This window comes from Falco rusticolus, chromosome 16 (genome assembly GCF_015220075.1).
Source record: "Falco rusticolus isolate bFalRus1 chromosome 16, bFalRus1.pri, whole genome shotgun sequence".
NCBI lineage: Eukaryota > Metazoa > Chordata > Aves > Falconiformes > Falconidae > Falco > Falco rusticolus.
Window position 1 is genome coordinate 7,547,298 of NC_051202.1, and position 25,526 is coordinate 7,572,823.

The following is a 25,526-nucleotide window of genomic DNA, read 5'->3' on the forward strand; positions in this document are numbered from 1 at the left end:
TGGGGGTCCCAGTTCCATGTGACCCCGTCAGACTCACCAGCGGGGATTCCTCCATTGCCTGCCCGAGGCTTGTTCCCCCTGCAGAAGACACGAGTCCTTCCTCAGTTAAGCTGGTCGGACGAAAATTCCAAGATCGTTTCTGCAGAGGGGCCACCGGGCATGTTGTACAGGAGCGCTGGGTGTGTGGCTGTGGTGGAACTTTTCCTTCCCACGTGGACCATGCTGACGTTCCTTCTGTGTTTGCTCTCTCCTGAAGGTGATGGTCAGAATTTGGTGACAGAAGACGTGACGGTGGTGGAGGGAGACGTCGCCACCATCAGCTGCCGCGTCAAGAACAGCGACGACTCGGTGATTCAGCTCCTGAATCCCAACAGACAAACGATTTATTTCCGAGATTTCAGACGTAAGTTTTATCTTTCCTTGTCTGATAATTTTTCCTGTGCCTTGCTCGTGCTCAAGAGAAAGCATCTGCAGAGTTCTCTTCTTTTAATGTAATGCTAGACACTTAAAGCTTAGTCAGTTCTTTGGAGGGTAGATGAGACAGGCAATCATAATCTTTCTCCTTAATGGAAACCTTGACGGTCCCCTTTAAAAGTCAGACCATCTTACTTTGCAATAGGAATTGATTGTAGTAATTCAGGGTGAATTGCAATTGAGTGCCAAATATTTAGCTGACACAAACAAATTGAATAGGGCAACAGCGAGAAAGCACAATGTTCTCAGAGGTAATCTGTTTGGTTCAAAGACTGAAAATTTCAAGACAATCTATGCTTCTGTGTAACCAAAACAAACTCTGCCTTCACTGCCGGGTCCAGTGGATGAGCCTGGCTTTGTTTCCTGCTGCGACAGTGCCACAAAGCCTGGTGGCTGCAGTGAAATGCTTTAAACTGCGTCTGTGTTGCTGCGGAGACGGGACGCAGCGGTACGTTGTGCCCCACGCTGCAGACACATGTGGCCAGCCGTGATCTCTTCCAAGGTGTTGTCCGATCTAAGGGTGCAGGCGTGCAGGGCTGGCTCGCCCTACTGGCATCACTGTCCACGGAACTTGTGTTCGGCTGGTGAGACTTTAAATGCTCTGTTTCCAAATATTTAACAGAATTTGGGCAGCTGTTACTGGCCAGGAAACAGATTTTGAACTGTACTTTTCCCAGTTCTTTTATCTTTCACACTGTCCCTAGTCCACTGACCGCATATGGTCAGTAGCGGGTCCACATAGAGGTGAATTCTCCCAACAAGCGTTTTACCTGCGCATCCCTCAGCCATTTGATTTGATGCTGCGCCTGGTGGTTTGCTTACATTGATGCTTTGTAATGACCTGAGAACAGGAGTATGTTAGAGGCCCCGACTCAAAGGTAAGGAGCAGGGTGGAGGCTGCAGGCAGGAGGCCGCCAGGGGCTTGTCTAGGTGCTGCTGCTGTTTTGTATAGGCCTTTGGCTTTGCTGCGGTGTGATAGGGGACGCCGAGTCTCTCGCTGCAGTCACTAAGGATGTGCTTGCTCCGCAGCGCTGAAGGACAGCAGGTTCCAGCTGGTGAACTTCTCCAACAGCGAGCTCCGAGTGTCCTTGACAAATGTCTCCATTTCCGATGAAGGAAGGTACTTCTGCCAGCTCTACACTGATCCCCCCCAGGAAATTTATACCACGATTACAGTGCTCGGTAAGGACCTGACAGGTGCTTGCGGTGAACATTGCAATCCCTGGCCGCACAGGGTCAGCGGGTTGGGTCTCCGCATAGCATTCCGAGAGCTCCAGCCACCCAGAGACAGCTGCAGCTCTCCAGTGACGAAACGCAGCAAGGGTTTGACCATGGGGTGCTCTCCCGCTGGAGGCTGGCTCAGCTCTTCAGCAGCTCAGTGCAGCTTGGGGCTGGGACCTGCAGGCACAAGATTTCCAAGGGCTGCCAGCAAACACCAAGCAGGTTGTCCGGTGGCGTGCCGTGGCCCTCGCATCGCCAGGGATCCTGGTTGCACCCTGAGCCGCTCTTTGTAGGTAACGTCGTATTCAGTGTGATTCTTGGTTCTTCCCCTCCCCGTTTGCCAGCAGTTGTTGGCCTCAAAGTCTGAGCAGAGGTGTAAGCGTGAGGTGTCCCTGCTTCTAAGCCTCTCTTCTGCTCGGGCAGGTCACTTGGGAAGGCTGCAAGGAGTTTCCTGCCGTTTAGGGAGCGGGGTTTCATACTGGCCTTGGTCTGCGGGCAGCCCAAGCGTGAGGGTTCGTGCTGCAGTGCTCTGTAAGGGTGCCCCGCGAACCCTTTTGCTTTTCAGCCAGTCTGGACCTGCTGGCATCCCAGAAGGAACGGCTGTCCGGCCCGAGGCTGGGCAGAACGGCACGAGCAGTGTGAGACCAGCCCTTCCCCGCCTCGTGTCGATTTTCTTTGGGGCGAGAGAAGGTGTGTTTCCTAGGAAGAAGGGAAGATAACTTGCAGCGGTTGTGTTTTGCTTGGTGAAGAGAGCAAGAAGGTGTCCAGAGAGTAGAAGCTGTAGAAAATGTCTTTCAGTAGTCATCTGATATGCAGAGGGAAAATAAATCAACATGAATGCTTCGTAGCATGGTCAAACTGCTCACCTTACGAATTTTGTGTTTTCAGTAATCAGAAGACTCTGATCACATACTGAATCTTTTCTTCCAGAGCTTGGGGATGTGAGAGATTACATTTTAATGACGAATGACAGCATCTTTGCCCATCTGTGATACTCCTTACAGGCAAATATTACCAATAGCATCGTGGCAAAGCTCCTGCCGTTGTGTAGATGCATACGTTTTTGCACGTTTGTCAGTTGACTTACGTATTTGGTGAGGTCTTGAGTTCACCTAATGGGAAGCGATGCCTTCCTATTAATTTCAGCAAAATTCTGTTTTTGCATGGGAAAGAATGCAAGGTCTCTCACTTGACATCCTAAGTTTGTTCATTCGCTTCGAAGTCACTGTTTGCAGCGCTGAAGTGAATTCTGCCTGCTCCACTCTGCCCCCAGGTCCACGCAGGCGCGGTACTGCTGAGCTCTTGCCCCTGCTCCCTCGGGCGCTGTGCAGCCGCCAGACCGGTGCGGTTACCGGTAACGGCAGCTCGTGCTGCCAGAGCCATTCCTGATTAGCAGCAGCTTTTAAGACTATTAATAGGAGAACCTGGATCACAGAGGGCGATTTCATGTAAGATCTCGCTCGCTGATTAGCTTAAATCTTCCTTCTTTTATTTAATGAGATTTGTTTCTTAGGTTTTATACGTTGTTTAATGATGTTTATAAGCAGTTCTGCTAGAGCTATTACGTTTATCAACATCTTCAAAGTTTTAGTGCATGTCCCAGCATTCACAGGAGTAGGAAACTCTGCCAGCTCTTCTCTCTAATCATGCACATGTAAGAATAGTTTGTCTGATTTCATGTCCCTGCTAACGATGCTAAGAAGGTGTTTGAAATAACAGCTTCATTTATTCCCCCGTAAGCCAGCACTGCATGTCTTTCAAGTGGGAGACAAAATGCAGTCTTTTTGTCATTTTGTTTTGGTTTTTTTTTAAAAACATGACCTGTGCTTCAGAATTCAGGAGGAAGTCTGTTTTCTTGCCTCGGACTTCAGCTCTTCTTGAGGAGGATTTTCAGCGTGGCCGGCGTGTGCCTGCCCTAAAGCAGCGGCTGTTTTCTCCACCTTTATCACACGCTTGGGCCAAAGCTGAGTTCACAGAGCAGGCAGCGCAGGTGAATTTGGGTTATTGGAAGACTAAGGAGGGGACTTTTCATCATAGCTAGCCTTGGTGCAGAGAGATTGTGTACCACAACGCCGCAGATGACATGTCTTTCCCATCTTCCATATTAGTGACTCCCTAATTAGGAGCAAAAATGAGCAGGGGCAGGGGAGTCAGAGTGCGGCTGCCCCCCCAGGAACACTTTCCCCACCACAGATCTCGTGGTCGTCACTTGGACTTCAATATATCATAAGTTCTGTCCAAGAGTAGTTTTGCTCGTCTGCTTCCAATGATGCTCGCTTGGGAGAGCCAAGGCAGAGCTGAGTTCCGAGGCATCATTTCTGTAGTCGGTATTGGGAGAGAGCTTTGTGCTTCCTTCCCCCCGCCTTGGCAGCATGCTCCCCCCACCGCTCTCCCGTGTGCTTTAATGTCTTCTGTGACATGATATGTAGATTTATTCATGCTTAATTGGAACATGTGAAAATCTCAACTATGAGGCCCGTTCTGTTCTTTTTAGAGAAAAGCCACAAGTGACTAATTAGTCCATTTGATCATCTGGATGGTATTTATACATATTTGTTCTTCATTAGCTCAAAAACGTGTTAGTCACATTTGAACTATGCAGTTGCTTAATCATATTGATCAGAGCAAAGTTGAGGTTCCTTTGGAAGTTTTGGGTTTTTTCTGAAACTGCAACTCTCTGCTGTACGGACTCTTGATGTTCATTTTTTTCCCTGGTTTTTGCCTCATTACCGGTGCTTTCACAGGGAAGAGATTCCTTGTTCCTGTGTTGTGATTTTGAAGCTAGTTTGTCAGATTTCTGGATTGTGCTGCAGTGGTCGTTACCCCCTGAAGTTACAGCCTGTTTCTCAGTATTACTCAATTATTTTTCATTCAGCATAATCTTCCAGCTTGATGTCTTCTCCTGTAGAAGGTGCATGTCCAGGGAGGGGGGCAAGTCTCCCTCCTGCAGGAATTGCCCTGCGCTGTGAGCGCCTGTCGCTGGCTGCAGAGCCGGCTCTTCTCTTGGGGATGCTTTTGCACTTGGTTTGTGGTGGGGTGATGGGGAGGCAGCATTGTTCCAAAGGTGGTGGCGTTCCACGTCGAGCTCGTGCTTGGCGGCTTTTGGAGCATCTTCAGTGAGCTTGATGTTTGCTGGCCTGCTTCCACTCCTTACGGCTGAGGCTTGAAGCTGAACAGCAGGAGAGAAAAATTGCCTTGCGAGGTTAGAGGCACGGTAAGAAATTCACTTCCAAATGTCAGCTTTTGTGTTTCCTCTCCTTGTCAGAAGCAGTCAAGAAATGTGCACGGAGTCAAGCTGTATTTTTTAAATAGTAATGCACACAAATGCGTAGCGCAGAAGACTAAAGCTTTTCCTTGGAATGGTGCCTGCCTGGGAGAGAGAACAGAAAGTTACAAATTTGATAAGTAATAATTTGCGAAACTACAATGATTATTAGGTGGAGAGTGAAAGCGCTTAACGCCGATTACTGTGAAACTGCCTATCAAAGGATTTGATCAATTGAAAGATCAAATAAATCCTGGTTGCGAAGTTTCCTTTAGTAGATTTTATGGGTATTCCTGAAGGTTTTGTCTTGCATTAGTGATCAACAAATGGGTTTCTTCATCGCATATGTGTTGTGTTGTCTTTTCCATTTGTAGTCCCGCCACGCAATTTGGTAATTGATATCCAGAAAGAAATCGCCGTTGAGGGAGAAGAGATCGAGCTGAACTGCACTGCCATGGCCAGCAGACCAGCCACCACCATCAGATGGTTCAAAGGAAACAAAGAGCTAACCGGTAGACATGTCCTCTCAGTCACTTGCTTTTCTAGGCGAGCTGAAATGATTTATGTAATGCTGGGTATTTGTTCTCTGTTGCCACTTTAAGGGAAGGGGTGGAAATATTATTTAAAAAAGAAAAGAAAAAAAAAAAGTAGAGTGAGCTGCTTTAAGTGTCAGCTCAAGAGCAAAGGAATATGTGGGCAGACAGATTATTCTCTAACACAGAAGGGCTGAACTCCATTTGGTCCTCTGCCTACCTGCCAGGCTCCAGTACAGGGTTCTGGAGTTTTTCTGTAAGTGCAGGTGACCTTGAGGAGCCCCAGCGCTGTGCGCTGAATTTATTTCTGCAGTGGTTTATGTAGCCTTCTGCCCTGCTTTAGGTACGAGTAGGATCATCTGCGCTTTGGGCTATAAAGATTTTCATTTCACCTTCATGTCTAGCTCTCTTGTTTATAGAGCGTTTTCTCTGTGTTCGCTTGAATATTCATGTAAGATGGGTTTCTGTGACTCCCTGAAGTCTGGTTGCTCCTGGTATTTGCACATTCAAGTCACTGACTCTGATTGCATGTGACGTGTTGTTAGTTTAAGTCTGCATGTAGATGTGAGCCCGGTTGACAACACTTTTGTGCTTTACCCAGTCTGAGACACTGAAGGGCTCTCCGCAGAAGTCCAGACTCATTACTTCAAATCCACCCCCCTACAAGGGCAAGATGAAAACCTCCCTTTAAATCCAACACCTACGAGCATCCGAGTGGGGCGCATGCTGAGAGTATGCTGATAAAGGCGGAATGCAAACCTGCTGCCACGTGAAGTGGTACCCCGCTGGCTCCCAGCACCACTTGTCATCAGCATGGTGTGCAGATCTTCCAGTGATCATCCCTGTCGGGTTCCCTTCCCCGTTCTGGCAGGCAGCAGTGCAGTAGTACCTGACCCTTCATGCTTGACCTGTCCAGCTTCTTGATTGAGTTTTCTTGTGTTGGCAATTGAATCCCGGCTTTCCTTTCTCTTTGAAGACTGCTGAGCTGAGTAGTAGCTTCTTGCAGTACCCGCTCACCCTGCTGATTCTTTGGATTTTTTTTATTTTTTTTTTTTCAGAGAAGTAGGGAAACTAAAATACTTGGTGGTAGTTGTGAGTAGCAGGAACGTGCATCTTTGCCGACCAGAAAGCCTTTCCTCTAAATATCAAAGGGCATCACTTTCTGCATCGGTCCTCTGTTTTGCTTCAATATATTATACAGAAATACCTCGTGTTTGAAAGACCTCTGCTAGAAAAGTTGCTATTAACGTTTTGACTGTGAATTCTTCAATAAAAAGCCACAGATAAGAGTATTTGAAAACGAAGCAGAGGTGCATTGCCAGCAAGCACTTGCTGAGTTCCTGAAAAAATCCTTTCTCTCCTGTCTTGCCCGTTCTCCCTCCTGGTTTCGGTGCCGTGCGTTACGGCATCCTTCAGGCAGCCAGTCCCGGCTGTGCTTTGCTGCAGCCACCACTGTTCTCTCCTTCCAGTCCAGCACTGCTGAAATGCTTCAGCATATCAATACTACTTTTAATTAAGTTAATCTGTGTAATCACTTTTCTAGCTAATTGTTGATTCGGAGGTGGGAGGGGATTTGTAGCTCATTGATTTAAGAGTTTGGGATTTGGGGGCAGCGTAAGGGGATTGTTAATCGTTGCAGTGAGGCAGCGTGGACTGGAGTTGGCAGCAACCTCACAGAGGTGCGCTGCTTCATGCACACATACCCCCTTCCCCACAACCTCAGTGGCTGCCGAGCGGGGACGGTTATTGAGGGGGGACCTCTCCACCGAGATGGGGGAGGTGAGCTGGGTACCGTTGACGCTCCCTCCCGTGACCACGTCCCGTGCTCTGCCCTCTCCCTGGCAGGCAAGTCAGAGGTGGAGCAGTGGTCCGACATGTACACGGTGACCAGCCAGCTGCTGCTGAAGGTGGGACGGGAAGACGACGGGGTCCCTGTCATCTGCTTAGTGGATCACCCTGCTGTCAAAGACTTGCAGACGCAGCGTTACCTAGAAGTCATGTGTGAGTAGCGGAACTTTTAAATTTCTTAACGTTATAAAATTGCTCACTTACGGGTTGGGGGAACTGTTTGCCACATGATAAAACTACAACATAAGTGAGGTTTATATCCTGTTATTTAAAAATTGCAAGTTTTGGGTACCACTTCATGGGCTAAGCCATGACTTTTCCTAGCCTTTCTGTGATGCGATAAATACACACCTTCATTCTCTGAAGAAGTAACTTTCTGTCCACAGAATGTGCGCTGTCAAAGGTTCCTGGCTGGGCTCTATAATTGTCAAAACAGATTAAATCTGAGTATTCTTCTTTTAGCAACCTACTTACCTGTTTGAAAAGTGCTTCACTACTGCCACATCAAAGCGACTGGCCACCATTGCGACTTTACGGACAAAAACTTGGTGTTGCGCAAAGAAACTCAGTATTGTGCGTTGTGAACATACAGCACCAGCTGCTTCTCTGCAGCAGAGTAACATGAATTATGTGAAATCTGTAGTAACACCGCTGATGAAAGCCAGCCTATTTTCTGTAATGCTTTGAGCATGTTCGGTGTTAACACATTTCACTTCGTTCAGGAGCTGCGCTACTGTATGTGATGTTGGCAAGTTTTACGAGCAGATACCTGAAAATACCTGTGGTGCCAAACACAGAGGTGCCTGACTTCCAGCTGGTGGAGGTGACAGAGCTGCTGTAGATGCACACCTCTGCACAGCAAATGGCTTGCAAAAGCCAGGTCAGACAGTCCTCATGGTGAGGCTGGAGTGCCTCAGAAAACCGGGGTGCTAGGATGGTTCAGGGTGCTTGTTTTTGTAAGTGTGCTTCAACTACAACATTACGTTAAAAGGAGAAGAGGAAGTTTTGTATTAATTTTATTTCATCTGCTTCATTATGTAGTTTCATTATGAACATCTTGGTTACAATTCTTGTATCTCTGAAACTAGCGGGAAACGATGTTCCCATAATGAGGAAAACAGAAATGATCAGATACTACCTAAATTGGCAGATACTAGATTTCTTGCAACTGTGCTAATGCGTAATTCATTTATGCAAACTTAATGTCCATTAACATTTCTTGTAGAGCTCCATTAGCTTTAATAATACATTAGCACCTTTGTGAGGCTTGATCAAATACTTAACAGGGGGGAAGGAAAAAAAAATAATAATCCATCTCCCCTACCATGCAGAGGCATTGAAATCGCACCAGGTTTCTTCCCCTTCGGCGAAAGGGCTTCAGGTGGTCTTCAGGCTTCCTTTCAGAAATGCCTCTGAAATCCTGGTCATTTGATGGGGTAGGAGAGGGCCACTGTTTCCGCAAAAAAATTAACATTTTTGCCATTCTTAAATAATCTGTAAATTTTTAAATCATTTTCTAAATTCCTCAAACCCCTTCTTGACTACTTTCGTTTGCAACCTTTACAAGGCTCCCCATGCAGTGAAGGCAAAGCAGGTAAAAAACTGCTGTTACTTGGGTGTCCCACGGGATGCATGCCATCTTCGGCTGATGTGCTGGAGGCTGCTCTGGCATCCCTTGGGCAGGTTTCTGCCCTTAGCGCTGATTTTAGCCTCCCCTTGGGTTGTTCTGGAGCTGCTTGTCGGAATGGAGCTAGCGCAGAGCCTCCTCGGAAGGGAACGGGGATGAGTGGGAGAAAGGCTTTTGGACTGGGTTCGTTTTGTGTTCTGGTCTGAATTAAACTCCGAGCTTGTTAAAAGTAATTATGTTTATATATGGGGACTTGACCCACGGTAGTCCAGTCGGTTCCTTCGGTGGGCAGCAGCAGATGGCTTGAGAGAGGAGTACCAGCAGAAGAACATGTCGTGCATCATAACCTTGCGGCTCCCAGCAATTAGCAGCTTCGGGACTTCATGTGCTGGAATGCAGCCAGGCATTTGCATTTAATACCTGCTGTTGGACCTGAACTTAGGGTAGAAGAGGCAGTTGCAGAGCAAACTTTTAGCCTTGAGCTTCTCCTGCTTTAAGCTGATGACTTGTTGGCTGATGGGAGAGCAGGAGCGGGAGGAAGGTCCTCTGCTCTTGGCAGACAGACAGACAGATCAGAGCTCCCGTGGACATGGGCTTGGCCTCTCAGGGAACTTCGTCTCCTAGAATCAAGTTAACCGGTACATTCTCAATCGCTTTTTAGATACAGGATTTGCAGCCAGAGGAAAGGACTCCACCTGACTGCTGTTTGTGCTTCCACTGACGGTGATGGTACCCTGCAGGCACACCAGCTGCCCAGTCTCCAAGGCGGTAGCAGTCGTGGTGTTCATCCCACGCTCGCATGTGTGGATGCTGCTGCTCCTGTTGCAGCCGGAGAGGTGTTGCTCCAGATCACTTGGCGGTCTTGCTGGTTGAAGCCTCTGCTGTTAGGTTCTCTCCCCGTTAAGTCCTGCGTGTTCCCACCAAGGGCACAGCAGATCTGCCTCTTTGGAACGTCAGTAAGGCACAGGAAAATATTTTTCTCAGCAAACTTTGTATTCCTCTGCACTTAACATATTCAACTCCAGCATGAAATGCGTTGGGGAAGGACAGGAGGAGGATGGATGGGGCCCTCTCAGATGAGGTATTTCTGGTCTGACTAAATTTCAGAGTACGGAGCGATTAAATTTTCTAAGATGCAAACTCAAAAGTTGTGGGCTGGGGTTTTTTAGTTTGTTTGGTTTTGGTTTTTTCTTTTCAAGGATAAAAGCAAGCAGAAAACAAAAATCCTGTGTAGTTTGCGAAGTGGGGAAGGGAGGGGGTGGGACATTTGTCATCACAGGATATATTTTTTTCCGTCTTACTGAAGCTGTGACCTGCTGAAGAGAGCAGGCCCTGAGCCACATGCCATTTGCGCCCTTCAGAGGAGAGTGAGGTGTTTCCCGAGGTGACTCCCACACAGTCCAGCCGTTTTCCAGGGACACACCACTGTGGTTCTTCACGTGCTGCTCGGGGGCTGCACCCCCGGGAGAGCTGGGGCAGGTGCGGGGTGGCGGATGGCAGGAAGGAGGAGGGAGGTGTTTCTTCCCCCAGGCTTCCTTCCTTCTCCTTTGTAAATATTTATCTTTTCTCTTTTTAAGGTGATTTTCTTAAAGCTAGGTATCTTAGCTGCCTTTTGGTAGATGAGGACCTTAAGGGTCGTTGCCAATCCGGAGCATTTGGACTTCGGCTTATTTGGAGGTGTCACCCGGAATGTGTGGGGTTTTTTTATTGAAACATTCTCCTCTGCAAAAAAGAAAGGAAGGTGCAGAACGTTAAGTCTACAAAGTGACCTACTTCCCTGTGGTTGAAAAAACCATTATTTTGAACATTTTCTTCTGTGTTTTAGTTCGAAGAAAATGGCAGGCTTTGGGGTTCTGGGTTAAGTGTTTCGGTAGCTTCAGGAGGACGTTTCCAAAGGGCTGTTGGCCACCTCGCCCCGGGCTGGGGCCGCTCCAGGTGTCCTGTGCCAGGAGAAGGGAAGCAGATGGTGCTGATGGAGCGGGACAGGCAGTTTCCAACTCTGCGTGGGGTTCATTGTAACGGCTGGAGCAGCAGCCCCAGCATACCCCATGCGCCTGCAGCACCGAGCCCGCGGTCACCTGGGCCACCGTTTAGTGGGGCTGGTGTTGGCTGCGCTGCGCTGACCTGCCTGGCTGCCCCTTGTTCTCTCCCTGGTTGTTTCCAAGCATCTTCCTGTGTGCCGAGGCTGTCGCATCTCTGCGAGGAAGGACTGGGTCTCTCGCTCCTCCTCTCAAGCACAGCAGGGCTTCTGCTACGGCAAAATAACAGGCGTACCGCGCTGTCAGAGGAGCTGTCGTAGTACGTACCCGTCACTTGTTACTATACCCTCAGCTAAACTTTATAAATAAATAGCAAGTTCTCAGCACACATGCTGGGAGGAGAGACTGTTTTGCTGCAGTCAGCAAAACTGCGAGTAAGGCTGATTCGTGCTGAGCATTTGTCCTACTCGTGGAGTAAGCTATTTGTTGCATATATAATGCAGCACAGCCTGGCCCTTTGTGAAGTTTGGAGAGAAATGCTTCCACACAAATGTAGGGTGTGGTGTTAAAATGAAATCTCTGCAGAGAAGCACTCAGCCGTGTGTCTGAAACCCTCCTGGTAAAGCTTCTCAAAAGCAAACGGAGTTAGACAAATGGTGCCATGTATTCACAGTGATGATAACACTTTCATGCTTGATTAATAGCCTAGCCAGTGAGCGTAGAACCCTGTGCAGTGGGCGGCCGCAGTGTGCTGCATCGTGTTGGCTTGGAAATATCCCCTGATTCTGGCTGGAGTCGCTTTCTCTTTGTGATTCAAATCCGTCAATGAGGGATGGAAGACGAGTGCGTTGAGTCTAATTTTAGAAAGGAAATGAAGCAACAAAATGCATTAAAATATCATTAAGGAATTGAATGGAACCAGATATTCTCAGAGACATTTAAGTTCAGCCTTTGTGGTACTTTTCCTTATCTCATTACGTGGTACTGTGAGTGAAAGTGTCGAAGTCTTGATTTGGCATTTTCTCTGGCTTGGGGTGGTGGGGTTTTTTTCTGCTTTTCTGAAGTTCTAATTAATTGCACATTCATTTTTATAATATCTACACTTGTACTTTTAAAATATGCACTGATGGAATCTGTTACGGCCTCTGCTTTACAATGGAAGAATTTTTTGTGCCCAATTATGTTAAAAACTGGCCATATATATATATATATATATATATGTGTGTGTGTGCACTGTCGCATCTCCAGTAATCCTTCTGTTTCTGTCAAGCGAAAATATTAATTGCATAGTATGCATTGAAGTGATTAACATCAACGTAATTTATCATCTTGAGATTTCTAAAAATGAATGAAAGAGTTGTTTTGTTCAGTGAGGTGTTGACCCCTTCAGAAACTTTGATTTAAAGCTTTTTTTTCTTTTTTTTTTCTTTTTTTTTTTTTTTTTTTTTGTTCTCTTAGTGAATATGAAAAGCACCACAATCAGCCAAGTGTTCAGTTATTTGATTTTCTGGGGCATTAGCCACTCTTGTTTGTGACATTTCCCAGTTGGGTGCTTGTTTGCAAGCTCATTAATAAGGTTTTCTCGGAGGAATGTTGTTGGGAGTGAGGAGCATACAGTACAACCAGGACTCTGCCTTTTGCAAGCATTAAGCAGCAGCGTACACTTAAATATTTCAAACTGAAGTGTTTATGCCCAACTTACTGTCTGGCTTTGGCTTCCCTTTTCCTACAAGCCAAGTGCTTCAGTTGAAGGCAACAGCCACAAAGTTGTGTTTGGGGTCGAAAGGCTCATCCAGACGAATTGGGAACTGCCAGTCAGAGGCTTCTTGGTTATTTTAAGCACGGAATCTATTTATTTAATAGATTTCTGTATTTTGGCTGAACATCAGCAGTGCAGACTCTTGTCCTTGCCAAAGCTGAGGAGGAGATAGGGGATTGCCGAGTCTGGGCTGTCTCTGATGCAGACTGGTACCTGATAAGCAAACCTGCTTGATTGTAGAATGAAGGTGACAGTTGTATTTACACTTGCATATACAGTGCTTAATTCTTTTAATATTGAAGAACATGCTCCTCCTGCTCTTCCCCTAGCCTGCCAGCATGGGTAGGATACAGAAACCACACAAAGTCGGGTTTTATGAATAGTCGGTTTGGGCCACGGACCAAAGCAGAGGCGAGGAGCTGGGTAAAATAGTGCCTATCTAAAGAAAGGTGTCTAAAGGATTATCTGGGAGATTTTGAAGCTGGAATTACCTAAAGTGGGCAGGAGCTCTGCTTGGCCCGTGGGATCCTTCTCCTGAGGATGCCATCTGTCACCACTTTTGCCAAGAGGTGCACATCATGAATTAATAGGGTAATTATTAAATGGATTTTAAACCTTGGATTTGGTACCTAATTTCACAGCACAGGGAAAGAGCGTTTTCAGCTGAATCACTGAAAGAATCAGTTTTGTCACTTTCTCTGTCAGCAAATGGTCTGGCATTGCAAGAGGTGCCGAGCCACGTGCTGCAGCAGCCCTGCCCCAGACCCGCTGCAGGAGCGGGCCCTTGTCCCCTCGCCTCTGCCGTGAACAAACCGGCCATCGACAGTCACGTGCGATTCGCTTAATGTACGTGGTTGGCTGGAATTTGGAGCGGAGAGGGAGAAACCCCGTGCTGAAACCTGCCGAGGTCCCAGATGGCTCCTCTGGCTGCGTGTCCGCTCTGCCAAGCGTCTGTAGGCAACCGGAGCATCGAGGGAACCTCAGCGTTGTCGGACAGTGCCCGTTCCCGCTCCGTGTCGGAGCTCTGTGAGCCCCAGCCAGCTTTCAGGAGCTGGTCTTCCTCATCTGTAGCTTTGCATGGTTTCCCCCCGAAGCAGCATGTGGGAGGAAGGCTTTGGGCTGTCTTCCGACCTTAGCTGGGAGCACGGCAGCCGCGAGGGGTTGACTGGTTTGTTGCTGGTGAGGGTTAGGAGTCACCTGGGCTTTGGGAGAGAAGTAGTGTTTCCCAGAATGTTTTTGACTGTGTTACTAGCGGCTGCCTCGGTGCAGGGTTGGTGCTTGGAGTGGACAGATTGCTGCATCGTAGGAGCCGATCGCTTGCGCAGAGATGGCTGGAGGACCAGGAGCTGCTGTGGTGCTATGAGTCAACTCTGGTGTGGTTGGCGTGGCCCCAAAGAACACGTGCGTCAAGTGCAATGCAGGTTTTCTAGAGCAGCTGCTAGTATCTCTTGCGCATGGTGACGTTACTGGATATGACCACAGAGTTAAATTTATTGCATGTAGTTTCCTCGTTATGTATTTTCTGATTGCATTTCAGGGCAGAGGCATGAGGACGAGGGCGTAACAGCCTTTCATGTCCCTTCTTGCCTTTCCCAAGAAAACCAGCCTTTTATTTAAGTATATGGTCACACTCCAGGGTAACAGTCAGGTCCGCGATGCGTTAGCATCCTGAGGACTGAGGCACGGGGTGGGCGGTTAGAGAAACCCATGTCACTGCTGCCTCCGGAGCGCTGCCTGCACACCTCCAGGAGCTCCAGAGGTCACACCAGCCGTTGGGAAAGAGGCACATAGGGAGAAGCTGGATGTTCGCCCTCGGCTCGGTTATGTGCACAGCCCCGCTGGGGAGGGGGGTGTGCAGCGGAGGGTCCCAAGGCTGACCCAGCTGGAGCATCCTGGTCCTCCAGGCAGGCAAGGAGTTCAGGCTTGCCAAATCCACCTGGCTGACAGGATTTGAGACGGTGAGCTTGCCTGCCTTTGAGATCATAGGTCGGCCTGATGAAAGGAAACCGGTAGAAGTAATAGGCTTAGGCTTTTGTAAGGCACCAAACTCAGTATAACGTTTTATCTTGGCTGACTAATGAGATCTAAGCATTATCGATGGAGCGCACATTTAAATGGATTAAGAAATCGCTAACTGGCAGATCTCAAAGGATAGTCATTAGGGAGTAATCAGCATACGATGGTATTTTTAGAGAGAATATGCTGGCTTGGGTGCTTGGCCCAATGCTGTTCAGTGCTCCCGCGAAGCATTTGAAGTTTGTAAAAAGTCACCGTTAATAATCTTTGCTGATGGCGCAAAAGCTGCGAGACCAGCTAATAAGAGGAAGAACGAGGACAAATGCAGCTGCTAGGGAGTTCTGGTAACTTCCCAACGACGGAGCTTTAAAACTCGGGGCTTTCAGTGGGTGAAGCCTGGGATGGCCGGGAGAGCCGGAGGGAGCTCTGCTTCCGCACGGCGTCTCAGCTGGAGGACTCTGCAGCCTCTCCATCACCTGAGAAATTAACTTAGGTTTATTTGGTTGGGAGGTGGGGGGAAGGAGCATTTTTTGGCACGGGGTCAGGCTGGCGCACGCCGTACCTGACCGGCGGGGCGAGGAGCAGGATGTGCTGTCCCCTCCGGGCAGGCGGTGGTTCCTGCACTGGCAGGCACGGCGCGCGCCTGTTGTAAAAGAAATCTCATCAAATGCAGAATGGGTTTGTAATAAGTTTTTCAAATTGGTTGCTGCTACAGCGTAACCTTTAGACTACTGGTATTTAACCTTGTATATCACTCTTAGCTTTTGAATGAATTTAGCTTAATAAAGGTGCCTTATTAAATTACTAGGCTGGTTTTTTAAGCTGCTAGAAATAGGCGTACTAGGAAATAGCTTTGGGTTGTTAGATCTAATTGGCTGCCAGTGGAGTATGTAGTGGCTTGGATGCATAGATGCAAGCATTTATTTTTATGTAGTAATCCAGCGGTATGATATTACAAAGTTCCAAGTCGAGGATTTTGAGCTGCTGGAATGCACTTGTGGTAAAAACTCTGCTGCTTCTTGCCTTACATCCTAGGTCACCATCCGAGATAGTCATTGTCCCAGATTGCACAGCCACTGGGGCATGGCATTTTTAGGAAAGCAGGTAGTAGGTGGCAAACTGCTTCTCCAGGCAGTGAAAACCATCATAGCTTTACTGGCATAGGCTACTGAATGTCATGATCCCGTGTAGGGATGGAGCTCAGGGTCCCAAAGTGCTCAGCATTTTAGAAAGCTTTGCTAACAGAGTCCGTAATCTGAAGGAAACACACTGACTCTGAGGTGAGGCACTTAGCACTGGAAATAGAATTTAAGATTGTCTAAAGGCATATCTTTAAAAAAAGGAAAGAGAGATGCACCCGCCCCAAATTCTTGGTTGAAGCGAGTGAAATTTTTTTGTATGCTATGAGCCTAATTAAAATTTCGGTTCTCCTGAGTGCCCAGCCATCCTTCTGAATCCTTCAGAGCTGTGAAGCATTTTCATAAGTGCCCGCTGTAATTACTGGTGTGCTGGCAAGTCCTGCTTAGGAGAGATGTTCGCTGTGGTAACTCTGTTGGGGGAATGCTGTCGTCTTCCCGAGTGCGTGCACCTGTGCTAAGAAAGCCCAGACTGCTATCGCAGGTGACACCTCTGCGGTGCCCAGAGAACGGTACGGGCGCGCTTTGCTGCTTTCGTTTGGTTAATGAAGACTGTGGGCTGGGAAATGGAAGGGCTCCCCTCCCGTGGTTCTGGAAGAGCTCGCTTGGTTTGCAGTGCATTTGCAGTACGGCAAGCCTTCAGTGTGTTCCTCTTGATTTCCATAAGTAATTGTCAGCTGGTAAACAGCTCATTAGAAATACTGAAATTTATCTAATGAAAGCGGGATGGGAGCAACAGGGGAGGCAAGCTGCAGAAGATGTTGTGCGGAGCTTTCTCAGCACAGGGTGCTGTGATCTTTCTGTTCCCATGTAGATTGGCCTGTAAAGGTTTTCTGCTCTATGACACAGAGTATCATGGCATCCGCGTTCCTGGCATGGGCTCTTAGGTACTGCTGCAAAGCAAATAATAAATAGCCAGCAGATGGCTGGGGAAGTGGGAGTTGTGAATGAGAGCGGTGAGCATGAGCACGGCGTTTAAGATGCTGCTTGTGATTTACTTGCTGCATAATACTTGGTTTAACTCATCTCCCTACGTTTATGCATTGTGTAAGTGCTCATGGCACAGACCCGAGCGTCGCAGACCAGGCTCAATGCTGTCTGTCAGCACCGCTTTTTGCTTTCCCATGCTTTTCTGGCACGCGCTTGTGCCACGTCCCTTCCCCCGCGGGGGACCTTTCTTTCCTCAGCTCGCTCCCAGGACGTACCAGCTGGTTCCACATCTCCCTCACACGTGCAGGGCGGTGAGGATGCTCAGGCACGGTGAGGTGGCAGCACTCAGGGTGCAGCAGGGGCTCCGCACCCTGGGCACGGGGCAACCCCAGAGCGTCACCGTCCCCGTGCAGCCACCGCCAGCCTGCAGACACCCGAGTTTTCATGGCTGCGAGAAGCATCTGTAATGGGGATTAGTTTATAAAATGTTTGTGGTATAGTCATCTCGGGAGAGGATTTACTCGTGTAGCTTATTCCATTACTGAAAATTATGAGAGTTTAAATTGGTTAAATCCTGACATGGATTTCCCCCCCCCCCACCTCCCGCCCCCCCAATCTCTATTATTCCATAGGAAGCATGTTAATGAGTTAAACACAGTTAATAAAATGCAGCAAGCCAATATTTTTGGTAGCAGTTACTCTCAAAGGAAATAGAAACATTTAAATGGTTTCAACCTTTGTGCATACTGATTTTTTTGCCGCCTTTTGTTCCTAAGGAACAGTTGAGTAAAATCCTGAAAAATATATATGGCTTAATGGCATTTGTAGCATTGAATTGATTTCTTGCACTGATAACACTTTAGCTACAGCTTAGATTGCATTTTTAATCTGTGTTTCAGTTGTAGGAGGTAATGATTTTTTTTAATTGCGGACTCTGTTTGTGGTATGGCTTTTTTTTTTTTTTTTTTCCCTTCTTCCTCCTGCAAAGTCTTACTAAAGTGTTTTGTGAGTTGGCTCCCTAACTATAAATGCTTTAATTCTCTGTGTTTATTTTAGGATTTAGAAGAGCTTCATTTGGACGAAATAAAACCTTCTGTGGTTTAAACAAAAGCAGCGCAGCGGCTGTGACTTATTTCTGTGTTTCTAACAAGCATCTCTTGTAAAGCCCAAATATTAATATGCGTGGACGCCGAGTGTTGTCATACAGTAATATGTGATACACAATAAAACCTGTCAGTTCTGCGCACCACAGATATCTCTGGTTTCACCTCAGCATGAAAGCAAATGAATTCGTTTTAGCTCGAGCGAGTTCAGAGATCAAACGCCGGCACAGCAGAAGTGTCTGCCCTGGGACCATGGCGCTGGGCTTGGCACATGGAGCACTGCCAGCCTCGCCCTCCGGCCGGGAGCAGCAGCCGGCCCAGGGCAGAGCGGTGCCGGAGCCGCCTCCGCCTCGGGCGCGCGACGACCCGGGCCTCTCCGGCACCGCAATTCACCCAGTGACGTTTTTTGTCCTGCAGATAAGCCTCAAGTGCGGGTTTCTCAGAATTACCCGGTGCAAGGCCTCACGAGAGAAGGGGAGCCGCTGGAACTGACCTGCGCAGCTTTTGGAAAACCACAGTAAGTTGGACGCTTCCCCAGGACGGAGCAGGTGGCCCGGTGCTGGCGCGGCCGCGCTGCAGAAGCGCGCAAGCGTCGCTTGGCCTCTGCTGCTATTGCAGACACTCAGTGTGCTATTCTCCGCTGCGAAGACGATGTGACAGTGTGAGAGAGAGAGAGATGCTTTCTGCACCTGAGCATCTGCTGCGTCTATTCTGCTTTGCATTTATTCCCGTGTAACTAAGGGCTGCGGGATTTCCACCCGAAGGGCTCCTGGGAGGGCTCTGGCAGCCAGCGCAGCGAGCCCCCGGGTGCAGAAGCGAGAAGCCCCGCAGCCCTGCGCCTCTGCCCAGGGAGTGGGTGGCAGTCGGTGGCAGCTGATCCGCAAAAGCGAGGTCAGGGGCCTGCGTACTGGAGCCTCACGAGGTGCCAGTACGCAGAGGTAGGACTGGCACCGCAGAACTGAGCGGTTGTAAAGTGGAATGGATCCCCCAGGTAAGGCAGTCTGTCTTTCTGCTTGTATTGACTATGTGATGATTTTCCTCCCTTTTGGTGCCCTGTGTGCTTTTTACAAAACGCAGGTTTTATTCTTTCTCCTCTTCTTGCCATGCCCTTGAGGCTTCCTTACATAGTTGAAGAAATTTATGGATCAGGAAAATCCTGGCAAGGGAGGGTAGATTTTCCTCTACACTTTCATTGTTGTTCTAATTTTAAGTTTTGTCGACTTTATTTTTTTTTTAAATACTTTCTCTTCCACTTGGATTTATGGCTGTCAAGTATTTACTATCTTCTTTTATTTTCGTCATGTTCATAAGATTTCTGCAAACATCCCTGATGTCTGTCAGCGCCTCCTTGGTAGCGTGCCCAGAGCAGAGGAGCTATGCAGGTGCAGTCGAACTGGAAGCCATCCAGTCTGACAGTTCCGCCGCTGTGGGCAGCGACAGGCAGGGTGTCAGCACTCAACAGCGAGGGGGCTTGGGGTGCTGTCACCGCCCCCCCCCCCCAGCAGCAGTGTTCCTGCTCTCCCACATCGCTTTGGTGGCTCCTGCTTCCCAGTTCCTTCTGTTCCGCACGAGGCCGATTCCTTCCCCTTACGTCAGAGACTGGCATGTCCCCTGCTGAATTCCATGTTATGATCTAATCCCCGCTCGGTCTGTCAGAGCCCCTTTGCATTCCTCCTCTCATGGGTAACTGCAGTTCCTCCCATTTGCCATCGTCTGGGAATTTAATGAATAGGCTTCTTTACTTTTTTTTTTTCCCCCTCCTCCTTCCAGGCTATGAATAAGACATACACACATTAAATAAAACAGACACATCTCCCCAGCAGCATGCCACTTAACTTAACGTTACAGTGATGCTAAGAATGTGCTAGGAATCCGCTTATGAAGGTCACTTCACCTGTGTGTCTCAAAGCGTAAGAAAATATACAGGAAAATAATGGGCTGTGTTTAGCTCTATGTTTTTAATACAAAGAGGCTTCATAAAACCCTTTTCAGAGGTTTAAGATGAAGGGGGATGTTTCTCCAGTTAAATGAAACCATTTCTCTGCGAAATTTGGCACTATAAACATCGAGGGAGGGAAGCTCAGAGGAAAACAAAAGAGCAGAGAATAGAAGTTTCCATTTTGATACCCGTACAGGTATTTTGTTAGATTAGATGCAACTTCTGTCGCCCCCCTCCCCACCCCAGAGGTGGGGGGATGCTGAACTGGCCACTGCTAGGACAGGCAGGGGGAGACACGTCTCTGGAAGCAGGCTGCCACGTAGCGCACGTGGCGTGTGAAACGCTGGGACTCAAAAACTGCAAACAGCCTCTTGGTAACTGTAGCCAGGAGCATCCAAACCCTTCCCACCCTACTGAGGTTAAACTGCATTTCTGCTCTCCCAGGAGCTTCTGCTGCCTGTGCTATGGCCCGCGTGCCCGACGGCGGGGAGGAGGGTGCCGAGCCCCTGCCCAGAACCAGCTCTCAGCTTCGCAGCCAATACCCAGGTGGCTGGGACATTGAAACTTTAGCAGCTTCTGCATCACAACAGGAGTCTCCCATTTGGATGCTAAGGAAAGTCTGAGCTGTGAGATGCCTCCAGCAGTATGAGCTCCTGGCGAAGTCTGACTTGCAGACTCTGGAACTGGGCAGGCTGAAAATTGTCATCCTGCGTGAGGCTCCCCTTTTAAGAGCTTGCTGTTGAGTCACCCTGAAAGATGCTGTGTTTTTCTTGCTGGGAAGGCTGTCTCAGGAGTAGCTGATCTGTCCCCTTACTGCTGCTTAAAGACGATGATAAATCTAAAATTTTTTTTCTAATTCTTTTAAAGTTAAAAAAAAAAGGCAAACCAAAAAAACCACACACACCCCGCAAGGCCTGCAGCACTCGCCTTCTTTACTAGCTCTAACACAACAGGCTAATTTAATTCCCTAAATGATGCAAAGGTGATGCTCACTTTGGTTCCGCTAGCAAAGGGATGCAGGAGAGAGAGGCTGACAGTTGGCCAGGAGGGACTGGGGGAAGGAGGAAGGTGTTCCTCTCCTCCCACAGCTGAGATGCTCATAGCGAGCGGCACGGCCACCACCAAGGTTAAACAGGTCCATCGCATCGCTTTGTGGAAGGGTTCAAACCTGTTAAAATGTACCTGTTCTGCCACATGCTGTCCAGGTCTGCACTCAGAGCACCCTGTGGATGCACGTGTAGTCCATAGCCTCAAAGATTTCAGGTTTACTGAATAAGCAAATGATTAACCACTAATGAACTTTCTTCCTGCTTGCATTAGTGTTTTCAGAAAATTTAAGGTCTGGATACAGTTTCCTGTTGGGTTAAAATAAATTTAAATTGAGGAAGCCCGACAGCATCCGGGCTTGACTAGTGCAAAAAAAAGTATGTGTTATTTCTTTACAGTTTTTTCTTGGTTTGGGCTTTCTGTCTGTGGATGAACTATTGAAGATGCCATCTTTACCATAGGAAAATAGTAATGTGATTGTTTCTTTTTCTCCCTCCTCTGTAGGCCTACGGACATGAGGTGGTTAAGAGTAGATGATGAGATGCCTCAACACGTTGTAGTGTCTGGTTCAAACCTTCTCATTAGTAACCTAAACAAAACAGATAATGGTACATACCGCTGTGAGGCTTCAAACGCGGTGGGGAAATCACATGCGGATTACATGCTGTTTGTATACGGTACGTGAGAAAAACCACCGTTCTTCTAGACTCATTTACACATAATTGCAACATACCGTGCTCTGAAAGCTTTGACAGAAGTTAACATTTTGCTTGATGCGAGATTTACAGATAGCTCCTGACACACCTACCTTATACCGGGCTGGGGTAGGGGCTGGAAAACCTTTTGTTTTGCTTCTGTGACTCTCGGTGTCGTGCATCAGGTGCAGAGCCTGTGCCAGGGTCCGGCAGGCTCCGGTCTCCGGAGCTGTCCCGGTGGGCTTGCCGCAGCACTCCTGTGCTGGCAGGGGAAGCCTGAGGAAAAACCAGAGCAGGGGCATGGGGAGAACTGCCAAGTTCTCTGGCCTGACAGAGTTCTCCTAGGGCTTCTCCAAGAATTCCTTTTCCTTTTTTTGTAATACCTTCTCCAGTGTCTTCAGCAATGGTCCAGGGCGGGAGGGTTCTAGGTCTTTTATTAGCAAGTTAAATTACCAAAGAATCAGCCAGCATCCCCAGATAATTACAAACCAGTAAATAAACTGGAGGAATTAGATGCCTTGAGCCTATATGTGGTGGCTGAGCAGGCACTAAAACATGCCTCAGCATCTTTTTAAAGTGCTGTTAAGTACCTACTTTAATTCTTCAGTTCCTCTGCATTATTTTGCTATTGCTTTAAACCCTGTGCTCCCGCCACAAGGCATTGCATATAATGAAGATTCAGTAGGCACTTGAAGAGTGATCCCCCAGTTTAATTATGAGCAATTCCCTTGGGCTGCATATTTGAAATCTATCTGTTAAGAGTGGTTGTTGTGTGGCTGGGCTACGCTTGTGGTGGGTGTTGGACTCTATGATCTTAAAGGTCTTTTCCAACCTAAACGATTCTGTGATTCTGCTCGGACCGGACCGTAACTTGCTTTGGTTGGAAGTTCATTCCATGCAACAGCTGCTTGAAGTTGTGCAGTCCGAATTCTCTTGTACTTGCTCTGATCCAAATCCATAGACAGGAATGTCGCATCACCTGTCCAAATGCCACTTGCACGTGAGCAGTTTTAAGCCCAGTCTAAGAAACTTGGCTGAAGGCTGAAGAAAACACCAAAGCTACAGCTTTGAGCCGAAATTGAGCTCATCATCGGCCACATCATACAGGTGGTTCCAAAAGGCTTCAGTTCACAAAATGAAGTCAGGTATGCATTTGTGATGGAATAATTTGTATGCTCATGGTGTGGAAAGGAAAAAAAACCCAAACTCATTCACTTGTTTCTTTAAACACCAATGTAATGTTGTGGAGAATAAAGAAGTTGAAATAGGACAGAGGCAGTTCCCCATGAGATTCAAATGATGCAAAGCTGCTCCTGTACAGCACTTGTGGATGAGGTGCTTGCATTCTTTGCATGGTTTTACATACTGGCTGGAGTGAGTGCCAGATGGACCCTCACCAATGTTACTGCCCTGGGATTTAGAGCTCAGTGTAACTCTCGCACTCCTTAATTACTCTGCCATTTGGATGTGGGCGAAAACTAGACTGCACGGGACTTCCTCGGTGTTGCTCCCCCTTGGGATTAAATCCACAGGAGGAGAGCCAAGACCATGTTGTTTTAAAGGAGACGCAGGGTCCCAGGGGCTGCAGACTGGTGGACTCAAGTTCAGGCACCTGGGAGACGTTTTGGCCATGTAGGGGGAGGGCTTCTCAGGGTCTGGCAGGAGCTCAAGGGCAAATAAGGGTTTTGCATCCCCATTGCGTTCAGTTTCTGCTCGTTTGGGAGCATCCCGCTAGGGTCCAGCACTTTGGATGGCATAAAGAATCCTTTTAACCCTGAATTTAAAAGGGGGAGATCCAGAGCTGCTGGTGTGGAGGAAGCTGTTGGGCTGTGGGCATCATCCGAAGCCTTCTGGTACAGGACCGAACTCCAACTGTCCCTGCGGGAAAGTGCTGCCACTGCCAGGGAGTGTGCTGCTCTTGCCCCACTTGTCCAGGGAAAGCCTTTACGTCTCCAGCCCTTGGCACCTTTCCCCGCTGTGAGACAGCCAATATTATAGCAGCGCTGGAATCTGCATCCTTGCAGACGTGTCTCTGTAGGCGTGGCATGAAAGTTGGTGGGAACGTGTTTCACTGCTCATCCTCTGCCTTGCCGCTTGTCGGTGCAGGTCCCTCCCAGATCACCTTACCTTGGGAACGGGGGGATGCTGGGCACGGTCCCTTCGTGCCCGGGCTACCGTAGGGGAGTAGCCATAGCCTTAGCAGAGCCGCGGTCTGGTACACGTCCGCGAGAGCCGGGGTTGGCATAGCCCCCCTGCCAGAGGGTGCAAATGGCGCCTGGCAGCCAGGGCTGGCAAAGTGACCACTGCCGTGTGTGCTTAACGCACCTTCCGCGGCTGTGCGCGTGGCGTGAGAGGTGTCCAGTCGCATTGACAAGCACCGAAAACGTGTTGGTTTGTAAAATGCGTTTCACGCTATCCTCCCCGTGGGAGTGGGCAGGCATATTTAGTAGAAAATTCTAGTGCGATTAGGTGCAATTTTTAAAAAAAAAAAACATTTTTTTTTTCCTTTTATGGAGGGAGAGCCTGCTGCATAGCATCGTCCCCGTGCGGTTGAGTGAAAGGCTGGGGACTTTCTTCCCCTCGTTCTGCTCTGCCTCAGCGGTTGCAGTCCCCACTGCTCCTGGGGAGACATTACATGTCATGAGCGAGCAAGGAGCGCCCCGTCAAAGCGTAGGGGATGCTTCAGCTGCAGGGGAAGGGCACTAACTGCTCATGATAGAACCGTAAATAAGCGCTTGCAGTGAAGTGAACTCTGAGGTAATGTGTCTTAACTTTTGGGAAGTTGTATGGAAGATAATAAAGGTGCAGCATATAATTAAAGTTCAGATGTCTTAATTAGGGAATCTGAGAGGGCTCACTTGGAGATAAAAAGAGTAGCAGATGTGTTAGTGATGAAGAGTTGACATGCAGTAGAGGAAACCTACAATCAAAAGCCCATGAAACGTTTCATGCTCTATTATTGCCGAACGAATCCGTAGTTCAAAGTCTTCCCGACTACTTAGCGCGTTCAGTTTGATCATTTGATCATTTGGGCATTGATACATATTTTTTTCTTTTACATCTTCTCATATCTACCTTCTCCTGCCCAGTAATTTTGATGAGGATGTGCCCCTGTACATAACACAAATACTATGAAAAGCGGCGGCATTTGGAGTCTCAACAGGCCAAGTGTGTCTGAGCAGTGGTTATCTGTCCCGAAGAGAAACACACCCATTATCCGTGTTTCTCATTGACGATGCCCTAGTAGCCAAAACAAGAGTGTTCAGCTGAAATTATCAGAAAAATACTGACTTTTTTTTATATTAAAAGATACCAATGAAAATTCTCATACCTTGTATTTATTAATGATGTTCTCATTTCTTTGTATCTATTGCTATCTTTGAAGTAGTTCTTAACATCCTGCTGACGTGTATTCATAGAGGAAGAATAGTGAAGTGAATGGCCCTGGGAAGAAAGTGAGATGTATTCATGTGCTTGTTGATACTGAGCCTGTTAAGCGCAGCGGGGGCCCCTCACACAGACCTCCCTCCTGGATGTTCAAATGTATATGTAGAAAAAAAACAGCAAAACACCACCGTGTCTCTCTTTGTGCATGTGAACTGTTCTTTTTGTTGTGGAAAGTGTGGCGTTGATTTTTTTTTTTTCTTATGCCTCCCATTCCATTTCTCTCTTTCTCATTGACTAATTTATGCTGGGGTTTTTTTTATTTTATTTTATTTTGGTTTTAGCATTGTAGAAGGCTAAAAGGGGGGAAGAGTTTCGGGGCCAGATTCTCCAGCGCGAGTGAGCCTGCGCGCAGCTCTGGCGGTGCAGGTTCAGCTCGAAGCCGTGCCTGGCTGCTGAGGATCTGGCCCACTGTCCTTAAAGCCAGCTGGGCAGCCCCCACCTGGCTTTAGAGGAGGACAGGTACCTGACAGCCGTGCTGCTTCTTAGCGTCCTTGTTTCTCTCTGATC

General features: G+C 48.1%; 1 protein-coding gene across 11 annotated transcripts in view; it reads left to right on the top strand.

Moving 5' to 3' along the window:
- Positions 1 to 25,526, top strand: part of CADM1 (cell adhesion molecule 1) — a 172,043-nt gene that overhangs the window by 116,846 nt on the left and 29,671 nt on the right. For all 11 annotated transcript variants that reach the window (XM_037409615.1, XM_037409620.1, XM_037409618.1 and 8 more), the window contains exons 2-7: positions 257 to 403; positions 1,504 to 1,656; positions 5,335 to 5,472; positions 7,339 to 7,494; positions 18,309 to 18,408; positions 21,382 to 21,554. In XM_037409615.1, the coding sequence (XP_037265512.1) occupies positions 257 to 403; positions 1,504 to 1,656; positions 5,335 to 5,472; positions 7,339 to 7,494; positions 18,309 to 18,408; positions 21,382 to 21,554 (867 nt within the window). The remainder of the gene's footprint in view (positions 1 to 256; positions 404 to 1,503; positions 1,657 to 5,334; positions 5,473 to 7,338; positions 7,495 to 18,308; positions 18,409 to 21,381; positions 21,555 to 25,526) is intronic.